The sequence below is a fragment of the Aquarana catesbeiana genome, linkage group LG10 (assembly GCF_042186555.1).
Source record: "Aquarana catesbeiana isolate 2022-GZ linkage group LG10, ASM4218655v1, whole genome shotgun sequence".
Lineage (NCBI taxonomy): Eukaryota > Metazoa > Chordata > Amphibia > Anura > Ranidae > Aquarana > Aquarana catesbeiana.
The window spans coordinates 42,946,021-42,958,585 of record NC_133333.1 but is presented as its reverse complement, the minus strand read 5'-3'; the positions used below and the strand labels follow the sequence as shown (position 1 = coordinate 42,958,585).

Sequence of the window (12,565 nt, the reverse complement as noted above, 5' to 3'; positions counted from 1 at the left end):
GCGGCGGCAATAATTCACACATTTAGGTGCAATGTAAAACCTGTATTGAGATATGTAGCAACAGCTCACAACAAACCAGGTGGTAAAGCTGCCCAGCCAGGTGCACATACAGTTTCCAACAACGTGAAAGAGCAAATTCTAGCCAGATTGACAGCGCCTGTTGAGAGGGACAAATTGCAGCCTGACCATCTAGTGCCCAATCGGGAAGGTGTCCAGAAGAGATGCAACCTTATGCTTTCCCTCCTCTTCAGAAAACTTTCACTAGCGCTAGTAATGTCCCTTATAGGTGGGATACCTGTCCTTACTCTACTAACCTTCCAAAAGTGTGCCAAACCTGGGAACAAGAGATAAAAAGGCTCTGCCTGACCCAAGATGGTCGCCAAAGTTACATGGGACCACAGCATCCAATTGGATTGCTTCTCCAGTGACCCAGCAAACCCTAGAGGAACCATGTTTCTCCTGAATTCCTCTCCAAATGCAGTGCCACTGCAGCTAGCGCCACCTGCAGTGGACAAGGTAGACTACACCTGCCTGCAAGAGTGTTTTCTACAGGAACAGTGGAAGCTCGAAAATAATTATTGTAGTGAGAGACTCTTTTTATTTTTTATTGGGCAGTTTAAATTTAATGAAAAAAATAAACAAAGAGGTATACTTTACGTATGGAAAACTGAATATGTTATACTATGAATAAATTTAAATAAATTGGAAAAACCGCGCTACGGAGCCTAATTAAAAAACAGGCTGATAGCCGCACTAATAACACACCAATATCAGTGTACAAACTCAAAAAATAGTATAAAAAAGTGCGCTTACAATCCATACAAACAGGTGATGTTTAGCGTAACACAAAATATATTGAAATATAGCAAATATTGCACGGGTGTTCGTTTGTTTTAATGCCGGCATAATTTTTATCAGTATTTTCACAGAGTGTGCACGCTCCGTTTTTGTTATATTTATTTTTACAATAAATCCGAAACTTATTTACACTATTGGAGCCCTGTTTTCGCTTCTTCCCCCCACTATTTTGGAAGCAAGTGAGCGCTTCTCCCCCCTCCAGGTTCAAGACTTGGACCAGCCCGGACCGGAGACGTTTGATCTGTCAGCTGTGCAGATATCTTCCCTACATGGTCCCTGCAGAGGGCGAAGTCTGCACGCTCGTAAGACCTCGCTAATAGGGGGTCCATCACCGAGGGTAAGGGTCCATCTTTAACTTTTACTCTTTGGATTCACCGCAAGTGGAGTCACATCACTCTTCTATGCTTCTTTTCTTTTGTCTATGCATATGGATGATGCGTCTATGGAAGATGGATGATGGTTCCTCACACTGATGAACTTTTCTTATATTGTTTCACTTCATAGACTGGAGTTACAATTTTCATATAATTTTTAGATTCACTTTTCCCAATAATATACACAAATTTTTTGAACTGTATTGTTTGATTTTTCACGTTTGCATTTATTTCACAGGTCATATCATATCTGATTAGATTCATTTTCACCCCACATGTGGTTTTGTTTATGTAATTATTTGCTGCATTTTATTTATGCATTTGGTTGCTATATTTCAATATATTTTGTGTTACGCTAAACATCACCTGTTTGTATGGATTGTAAGCGCACTTTTTTATACTATGAATAGAACGGAGGTGTGTGCGGGGTGACAGCTAACTGTGAAGTGTTGCTAAACTTCCCCTTTCACATCAATTACACATTGAGCCTCCGAGTACAGAGGGATTCACACCAAGGAGACACAGAGGAGCCCGGAGATAACGCACACAATATCTGAGAAGTTTATCGTTTTATTTCTGTGTCTGCGTTTGTCGTGTATTGGAAATGATCACCAAACAACATTCATTCGGCTCCTTTGTTATTGTGTCAGGTAAGAGTGGGGTCATTAGGGTGAGAAAAAAGTACTGAAAGAAAGGAATTGGAGTCAGGGGCAGGTCTATTCAAAACTTTAGACCCAAAGACTGGTGTCTGTGGAGCTGTTTCTTGTTCTGTTTCATCAGGCTTTTAAGGGATATCACTGCTGATTGCCTTCTGAAAATACTACTTGCCTGGCCTTAATGCTAACCTACTGGCTTCAGCAATTTCTGCATCATTGACCCAGAACATTCATGCAGATCAGAAACAGCAGCGGTCCTTATCTGCATTCTCATTCCAGGTAAGGAACTCAAACTATTGAAGTAGATGGTCAGCTTGACAGCATTTTTAGAAGGAGAGTTAAGCAATGGCAGTGGGGCTCTAACCCCCCGCCCCCCCGCCTCGTGGTCTCACAGTCTTATGCAGTAGACTGTTCCTGACATCAAACCCAAAGACCTGCTCTGGACACAATAATGTCAATAACAATCCACTTCTGGATCATGGGGGAGCGACATCTGCCGCTGGAGTGGAGGATCAGGCGGATGAATACATGCTTTCTGTTCACCCCTGGACGAAACATGCAGGAACCCCCCGTACAGTGCAGGCCCAGCCCCACTTCATGGGGACATTTTTTTTGTTTTCTGCCCAGGGTTGGGCTTGAACAATTTTTCTCTATTGTACTCTGTCACCCTTATACAAGTAATGCAGTGTGCATGCCTTCTTTCACAACTAAACTATACTACAAATGACAATGTGTTAGTTTTATGTCACAAAAGCGCACAGTAATTGTACATGATGTGAGTGACTCACATTAGTCATAGTTATGGTGATTTAGGAGATCCACTTTAGCTCCAAAGATTTACCTACCTTCCTGACCGGGCCATTTTTTGCCTTTTGGCACTGCATTATTTTAACAGGTAATTGCGCAGTCATGCAACACTGTACCCAAACAAAATGTATATCATTTTTTCCCCACAAACAGAGCTTTCTTTTGGTGGTATTTGTTCACCACTGGGTTTATTATTTTTTGCGCTATAAGTAAGCTAAAAAAGACCGAAAATTTTCTGCTATAAAAAAAAAATGTAATTTCTTTAAAAATGTATGTCAATATGTATTCTGCTACATATTTTTAGTAAAAAAATTTAAAAAATCACAATAAGCGTATTTCGATTGGTTTGCATGAAAATTATAGAGTCTACAAACTATGTTATAGTTTTCTTTCTTTTTTATAATAGTAATAGCGGTGATCAGGGACTTATAGCAGGACTGTGATAGTATGGTGGACAATCTGACACTAACTGACACTTGACATTTTGTGTTAAAAATATGCACTGTCACTGTACTAATGACACTGGCTGGGAAGGGGTTAATATCAGGGGTGATCAAAGGGATAAAAATGGGTGCCTAACAAGTGTTTTTGTGTGTACTGTGGGCTGCTTTTACTAAAGCTTGGTACACACTACCCAGATAGCAAGGATAACTTGTCACAAATTTGTGGCAGTGTTAAACTGTAAGTCTGTGATCTTGCTGCACATTTTCACTGTCAAGTTGTACACTTGCGGAGTACTTGAAGCACAAGTTCTAGTTGACATTTTTCCAATTTGTAGCATATTTACACTGCAAGTCTCTAGCACAAGCAAAGTTGCAGTGGTGATTCTACAGCAACAGCTCTGCAATTCTACAGCATGAAAATTCAGCCACAGTGACCCCTGTGGTGGGATGACTATTGCACAACATAACTGAACCAGAACTTGCAGCAGACTTGCAGAATGTTTGCAAAGAAAGTTGATCTGGAGTCATGCAATGCGGACTTGCTGCAATTGTGCAACAAACTTGTGAAGCCTGACATGTCTAGCAATAGCTTAGAAAATCATTTTCAAACTTGCAGAACAATTGCTTGCTATCTGGGAATTTGTTTTTTTTTTCCGTTCAGCCCAGTGGGTTGAACCAAAAAAGACTGTTGGCTCCAGTCTGAGCCACTGTATTCACTATGCAAAGATCTCCCCCACTGAGCTGTTGTGTTCTAACATGGAAATGGCCCCCGGCCAGAACACTTCTATCAGCGCTGTCTGCCATTGGCTGAGAACACTGACTGGGAGTCGGTCGGCTGCTGGTTTTCCAGCATGCTCATCCGACAGACTGACATACACACAGGCCGAATGTCAGACTTTTTTTTTGTTTTTTTTTAACTTGCAAATGTCTCCTGACATTCGACTCGTGTGTACTCGGCTTCCGGGATATGCTGTATTTTATTCCCTGCTTTCTGTCGAAGGGTCGTGACCAAAAAGGGCCTGCCAACTGGCTCCCAAACAGCGCTCTCACCGGATTGTTAGTAAATCAGCTCCAACCTGAGCTGTCAATTTTTTTTCCTTAACCCACTGGGTTGAATGAACATAAACTAGTAGTGTGTACGAGGCTTTACACCATACATTTTCACACCACAAATTCTGCATTCCAGATGGGTTTCTGCATGCATTTTCCAACGTTCCAGATGCATTCCATACACAGAAAATACAACTTGTTCTACTTTTGCTGACTGCACTGGAATGCACTGCGCTGATGTGAACTAGGGCCATTGGAATCCATGTTTAACACTGTTCAATATGTTTTTGATGCAAGATAAAAATGCACAGGACTTCATCTGATGTGAACCAGCCCTTATTCTAGAAAATGGCCATTTTTATTTTTACAGATTCGTCTCCCATTGATTTCAGTAGGGTTTGGGTTATGCATCCAAAATTCTTTGAACTTTTCTGAACTCTGCTCAAACTGAAACCAGGGCAGTGCAGCTCATTACTACTGTGCACCAGGATCTTTATTTTCACGTTTTTATTTTCTAATGTGTTATAAATTACAGGTCAGGATTGGTTGACCAATCAGAACAGTACAGACATATTCTTCTTTTTCCCATGTGAGCTGTGAGGTGAACTGATCACTATAATTTTATATTGCTTTATATTTGAAACATACAATCACTGATCTTCTTATCTTTCTCTTGTAGTTCTCCTCGGTGTGTTGGTGGATGTGTCCGGTGGAATGATGAATATTCAGCTGATCCCTCAGAATCCGGTCATCAGAGGATCTGTCACTCTGAGTGTTACTGGGATTACTGGGAGAATTCAGTCTTTTTTCTGGTCTAAAGGACCGAACACAAACAGAGAATATCTAATCCTTACATATATCCCTGGTGATAATCCAATAATTCCTGGACCTCTGTACAATAGTAGGATGACACCTCTCCCAGATGGATCTCTAAAGATCTCCAACCTAAATATGACTGATGAGGGAAAATACATAGTGAAGATACAAACAACTATAAATCAAAGTGATACAACTGTATACATGAAAATCTATGGTGAGTAATGTATATGAAAATTGTCAGACAGATTTTACTGAAATTTATTTATTTCTTGTTCACTGTATTTATTTTAATGTAAAAGGAATACATGGTGGGGAACTGAAGTGTAACTAAAGGGAAAAATATGGATAGTGGTGAGGGGTTAGAATCCCTGTCGGGAAGTAAATTGCAGTCTGTGTCCCGGATACAGATTGGTTAAACCTGCAGTTGGGGGGGGGGGGGGGGCGATAAAGCAATAGTAAACCGCTGACTTTATTTTTTTTCAAAGGTGATGCATTTTAGCACAGAATGAAGCCCTCCAGCAGCATGCCGTCTCAGCTGAAGGCGCTTTCATCTTCACCCGGTCTTCCTTTCGGGTTCGTGGACTCTGGCTATGTGAGTGGCCAGAGCCACGATGATGTCACTCCCGTGCATGGGTGTGCCGTTCCTTCAGAGCACATGCGTCAGTGACGTCACAAGCTGCATCTACAGTAAATATCTCCTAAATAGTGCATGTTTAGGAAATATTTACAGTACCTATAGGTTAAATTCATGCATTGGAGTTTACTCCAACTTTAAAAACACATGGTTAAACCACGATTTTAGCACCCGCCCCAATCACCCGTTCCTAAGTTGCAAAGGCAGCAGACAGGGGTGTTCACGTGCCGTAATATTACTCTACTGTGCATCCACCGCAAAAATGATCCTCCTGTTGCATTAGGCTGCAGTACAGTCACTAGATGCGGCCCAGTCAAGTAGACAGTGATGCACTTTAACCACTTAAGGACCAGAAGGATTTGCCCCTTAATGACCAGGCCATTTTTTGCGATACGGCATTGCGTCGCTTTAACTGACAATTGCACGGTCATGCGACGTTGTACCCAAACAAAATTGACATATTTTTTCCCCACAAATAGAACTTTCTTTTGGTGGTATTTGATCACCAAAAGAAGAGTTTTTTTTTTTTCTTGGGAGATTGCATATGATTAGCACAGAGCTAATCAGCACTGTCCAGACAGAGGGTCAGGGGTTTTGCAGTCTCATAGGACAGTCATAAAACTCCTCCTACAAGCTTTAACCAGTGCTTGGCTGGGCACTGATAGAAGTCACAAGACTGCTATATACTGCTGATGAGAAAAGGTATTTAGCAGTTTATATTTACCCATGGGGACATGGGTATAGACACAGCAGCTTCCTGATGACGCAGATTACATTGCGAAACACGTAGAGGCTGCTGGGAACTTTCTCATCACTTCCAGTTGAACGAGAGTGAGGCCTGGAACGCATGCGGCTGTGAGGAGACACAGTGATAGTGAGGAAACAAACTGAGACACCGCTCTCCATATACACTGCTGGATTTGCTTGGTGCCGGCTTAAGGGCACCATAACATGTGAGTTTAACTATGTTTTTAACTTTTTTAATAAAATGAAATTACATACTATACCATGATGGCTATCCATATGTCTTTATGAGCACTGAACAGAGCAAGAGATACTAATATGTTGCTTGGAAAGACTGCTATTGGACCCATCACAAACGGATTGGTTATCCTTAATGAACCAAAGGCGTTTATTCTTATTACATCTGGTGAGTGGCCATTGCATGAGGTGGTGGTGAAGTCACAATAAGTGGTGAATTAAGAGCACAATATACTGAAAAGAAACGTCATTGCACAGAAGTGATCACTCACTGAAGACATCCAGTGTACTGTGGTGTTTCTGCAAATGTGAAGGACATTGATTTATTTTTTTGCACTATGTAGTACATATGCATGTTGATATGTGATATTTTGTTAGTAATATTGGCACATTGTTTAGTATTAATATTTTTTTAAATCGTTTTTGGTAGCACCTAAAGTCATTGCATAGAAGTAATCACCCACTGAGGACATCTAGTGGGCTGTAGTGTTTATGCACATGTTGAGGACATTTTTTGCAGCATGTATGTAGTATATATGCATGGTGATATGTGATATTTGATGGTCACTAAGAAATATTGGCACATTGCACATTTTTTAATATTTGTCATATTTTATATTTAGCACTAGCACTTTAAACAGTTTTTTTGGAATATTATTTTGTCACTAGTAAACACTATGTGGACAATATATTTTTGACACAATATTAATTGATAAAAAGAAAAGAAAAGCAATCTACATAGGATAGATATCTTATTTTTGCATATTTCAGCAGTGGTATCATACACAGAGGTTAGCGCAATCCACTTTTATATTATATTGATACTCTACCATTTTTGTGTAGGCTTACATGATTGCAGCAAACTAGTATATTTTTAGTTTTGTGCCGGTAGCACATCTAGTCGAAGTTAACAGACTTATGCCCCGTACACACGGTCGGACATTGATCGGACATTCCGACAACAAAATCCATGGATTTTTTCCGACGGATGTTGGATCAAACTTGTCTTGCATACACACGGTCACACAACGTTGTCGGAAAATCCGATCGTTCTGAACGCGGTGACGTAAAACAGGTACGTTGGGACTATAAACGTGGCAGTAGCCAATAGCTTTCATCTCTTTATTTATTCTGAGCATGCGTGGCACTTTGTCTGTCGGATTTGTCTACACGTGATCGGAATTTAAAGGATCGGATTTTGTTGTCGGAAAATTTTATAGCATGCTCTCAAACTTTGTGTGTCAGAAATTCCGATGGAAAAAGTCCGATGGAGCCCACACACGGTCGGAATTTCCAACAACAAGCTCCGATCGCACATATTCCGTTGGAAAGTCCGACCGTGTGTACAGGGCATTACAGTTTAACACTGCCACAAATTTATTATCCTTGCTATCTGGGTACATGAAGCTCTGACTCGGCTTGGGTGCACCTTGTAGCAAGCTGCTGGCTGAGGAGCACTCAAAGGAGGGAGGGACTAGGAGCAGAAAAGAGTGACCCGAGAAGAGGAGGATCTGGGCTGCTCTCTGCAAAACCAACTGCACAGAGGAGGTAAGTATAACCCAGATAGCAAGCAAATGTGCTGCAAGTTTGAAAATGAATTGCTAAGCTATTGCTAGACTTGCCAGGCTTCACAAGTTGGTTGCACAATTGAAGCAAGTCCGCATTGCATGACTCCAGATCAACTTTCTTTGCAAATATTCTGCAAATCTGCTGCACGTTCTAGTTCAGTTATGTTGTGCAATAGTCATCCCACCACAGGGGGGCACTGTGACTGAATTTTCATGCTGTAGAACTGCAGAGCTCTTGCTGTAGACTCACCACTGCAACTTTGCTCGTGCTAGAGACTTGCCACAAAAATTTGCTACAAATTGGAAAATTGTCATCTAGAACTTGTGCTTCAAGTACTCTGCAAGTGTACAACTTACCAGTGAAAATTTGCAGCAAGTTAACAGACTTACATTTCAACACTGCCACAAATTTGTGGCAAGTGATACTTGCTATCTGGGAACATGTTTGTTATTAAAAAAAACAAAGAACAAAAACTTTACAATCACTTTAAGACCTCTTTCCCTTACTCCTCCAGCACTTTTATTATTAGAATTTATTTATTTATTCATTAAAATGCTTAACCTACGCAGTCTTACCCGAAGGCCTCGATGTGCAAAACAAAAGAACATTGACATTAAAAGACCTCAAGAGAACCAACAAACCAGCATGGCAACATACAAAATAAAAGCCAGGGAGTCTGTCCATCACTTTTTTTAACTTCGCTTGCATCAGACCGTTACTCCTCTAGCCCTTCAGTTGTTGCAGAGCGTTACTCCTCTAGCACTTCAGTTGCTGCAGAGCGTTACTCCTCTAGCACTTCAGTTGCTGCAGAGCGTTACTCCTCTAGCACTTCAGTTGCTGCAGAGCGTTACTCCTCTAGCACTTCAGTTGCTGCAGAGCGTTACTCCTCTAGCACTTCAGTTGCTGCAGAGCGTTACTCCTCTAGCACTTCAGTTGCTGCAGACCGTTACTCCTCTAGTACTTCACTTGCTTCAGACCGTTACTCCTCCAGCACTTCACTTGCTGCAGATTCCCAGACCAGCTAGCACCACATGGTTAGGCCTGACACTAATTCAGCCAGGCCTCAGTGAATTGCCTTTTGCGAGCAGGGGCCTTAGGCCCCTATGATGTAGAAATAGTTCCGGTGCTAACCGTCCTCAACTCGGCTACTGATCCCAGTAAACCCTCTTCAGGCCCTGCCAGCCCTCTTGGCTGCAGCTGCCTCTTTCTACTGCCTTTCCCACAGTCCTCTCTTCTGGTTCTACACAAATCTCAAACTGCAAACTCCCAGTTCTCTCAGGTGTGCCTCCCCAATACTCCCGACTGTGCTTCACTCACCAGCCCTCCTGGCTGCGACCAGTTGTCCTCTCTGTAGTCACTTAGCAGTGCTCTCTCTCTCGCTGTCCTCTCCTTGCTCTATCATGTGTCTCTCTCCCAGGATCTTTTCTTCTCCTGGCTGGACCCAAGCCCAGGCCCAAGGTCACCCCCCCTGCTCCCTATGGGCCCCGACAGCCTCCACACTCTCTCACTCCAGCTCTTCCACCCAACAGCTCCTCCCCAGCTGGGCTGACCCTGGGTATTTAAGGAGGCCTGCCCCCTGCCAATCCGAGTTGGGGATTGGTCAATGCTCCTCAGAATACCCCAGGCAGCTCCACCTCTCCTCTCCTCCACTCTTTCTAGCACCTTCTAGAAAGAAGAGGGATGTGACAGTGATGCTACCTGTGAGTCACCCAGCCCTACCCTGAACCAGTCACAGCCCAGAATGAAAACAAACAGGCCTAGCCACCAGCTAGGCCTGCCTAAATATTCCTACTCTAAAGAAAAATCTAACCACTAGCACCTTCCTAACTAGAGGGTGCTAGATATAAAATGGCAATTTTCTGGGCTAATGGGCAAGGTAGTGTAATAAAAATACTATAGGCACTGCCCTTGGGAAATGTACCAATGCAAAAAAATAATAATAATAAAAAATTAAAAATCCATTCAGCTAAGAGCAGTGATTCTTTTTAAATGCTTAAAGTAAAACATCAAAAAATGTCAAATTCCTTTAAATACCCTTCCTGGTGGTGCCCTAATCCTGCCTTTAAATGGACACATCCCTGTAATTTATAGAAAGGGCCGCATCGCCTCTGACATTTTCAAAGAAAACACATTTTTTAAATTGCTGGCAAATGACATCATTGACAGCTTCATAGATTAAAGGATAAGTTAACTTTTAAAAAAATAATAAAAGTAAAAAAAAACATTGCTTTTATTTATTTATTTTTTCTGGAGCCTGCAGTGTAAAGCATTGTACCAGCGATTAGCAGATCTCTGGTGCCATGCAAGCCTCCAGCAGATATGTCAGTGCATCTGTGATTTCAATTTCACCCCCCCCCCCCCCAGGGCTGCATAGAAGGAAGAGGAGAAAGAACTTGCCCTGCTCCAGCTCCTCCCATTCTCCCCTCCTGTGTCTGCTCTGCCAATACTCCAATCCCCAGCCAGTGCTGTGCCTCAGAAAGGGGATGTGTGGGTGGGAGATATGCTAGAAGCTACATCCTGGCTGCATTAATAATGATGGTGCCTGAGCCTATAGATCCCAGCCTGGGGTAAGTGAAGACTATGAAAAAAACTGCCAAACACTCCCAGCGCTCAGTGGTCCTCATCAGAAGGATTGCCAACTAGTATCACATCACATACACAATCCAATGCCCGGTGGATGCAGCTCTCCTCGGATGGGGGTATCCAATGTGACTACAAAAACAAAAAAGGGGAAGGCGCAAACCCCTGGTGCATTACCTGGGTAAAAGGGTGTTTATTAAAATGAAAAGCAATCAAAAAAATGCATACTCACAAAGTACAGAGGTATACAGCATGTACATGTAAGGATAACATGAGGTAGAAAATCAGAATGTTTCTGTAACCTCACATAAGTACGCTAACACGTTTCGGGGGAGCACCCCCTTCTTCAGAGCTTTGCTGGCCAGCACCACCAAATGCCTCGTGTTTAAATGTAGCGATGTACACCAAAGTCCAAAGTCCCAACCAGCAGGAAGGACGGAGCTATACAGACAAGAAAAAAAACCCTGATACATTATATGTGTGTATGGACCAAAGCTGTGACAATTAGTGGGGAGGTGTTACCTGCTCCAAAATGTTGATGATTGGACCCTGCAGGAAGCATAAACAGTGGGGACCCATCTGTGCTTAGTCTCAATGTCACCAGTGCGAGTACCGGCAAGACGTCAGCTAGCTGTGAACTGCAAGCCGCCAGACACCTGATGTTCTATTGGGGATGGCTGACAAGCCACCAGTTGGATAAACTGATGGTGTTTTTCTCACAAGTTTGTAATGCTACTGTTTAACCCCTTGCTGCCCAACATATCTTTAACCACTTGTCGACTGCCCAGCGTATACATACGGTGGGGCGGCAGCTCTGCTGCACAAAATCACGTACAGGTAGGTGATTTTGCTCTTGTGGGTCACACTCTCCGCCGGCAACCAGCTCCCGTTGTGATTGGACACAGCAGGAGCCAATCAGTGCGTCTGACAGACCCAATGTCCACCAGGACCCAACGATCGTTCCTGAGAGAGGCAGAACGGCAGTCTGCCTATGTAAACAAGGCAGATCCCCGTTCTGTTAATAGGGAAGACAGAGATCCTGTGTTTCTGCTAAGCAGAAACACGGACCTCTACCTTCTCAAAGCCGAAGCACTATTCGTCCGAACACCCAAACAACCAAAGTTCAGTACAAAGAGTTGGCTTATCCCAAGTTCCCAGATGCTGTATACAGTAATGATTGAATTTGGTGTATTATTTCTTACTTATATTTCCTATTTACTGTATATTTTATCATTACTGGTAAAGCAGAAACTGAAATGGTGGAAACTTTTGCAAATATGGATAAATCCAGATTTTGGATCTTGTTTGCATTTTATTTTGATGTTGATACTGTAGATAGAAAGATAGAAGTACAGATAGACAGATAGATAGACCATAGTGTAGTGTGTTTTGTTATTTCACTACATATAGCAACTCAGAATTGTTTGGCTACACAATGAGTTATACAGATAGTGATAGCAATATAGTCCGTAGGGTTCAATATTGAGTTGGCCCATCCTTTGCAGCTATAACAGCTTCAACTCTTCTGGGAAGGCTGTCCACAAGGTTTAGGAGAGTGTCTATGGGAATGTTTGACCATTCTTCCAGAAGCACATCTGTGAGGTCAGGCACTGATGTGGACAAGAAGGCCTGCCTCGCAGTCTCCGCACTAATTCATCCCAAAGGTGTTCTATTGGGTTGAGGTCAGGACTTTGTGCCAGTCAAGTTCCCCCACCCCAAACTCGCTATTCCATGTCTTTATTGAACTTGCTTTGTGCACTGGTCCAAAACATTTGGTGGAGTTGTGATTATGGT

The 12,565-nt window shown here is 42.5% G+C and overlaps 1 protein-coding gene across 5 annotated transcripts in view; it reads left to right on the top strand.

Annotated features, from left to right (window-relative positions):
* Nucleotides 1-12,565, top strand: part of LOC141110638 (cell adhesion molecule CEACAM6-like) — a 455,239-nt gene that overhangs the window by 270,084 nt on the left and 172,590 nt on the right. For 4 of the 5 annotated variants that reach the window (XR_012236311.1, XM_073602104.1, XM_073602106.1 and 1 more), the window contains exons 1-2: nucleotides 1,716-1,882; nucleotides 4,868-5,221. Coding sequence is in view for 4 of the 5 variants with exons in the window: in XM_073602104.1 (XP_073458205.1) it covers nucleotides 1,837-1,882; nucleotides 4,868-5,221 (400 nt within the window). In the remaining variant the exon portion in view is untranslated. Of the gene's footprint in view, nucleotides 1-1,715; nucleotides 1,883-4,867; nucleotides 5,222-12,565 lie in introns of those variants that run through there. The other variant, XM_073602105.1, reaches the window with a different exon arrangement.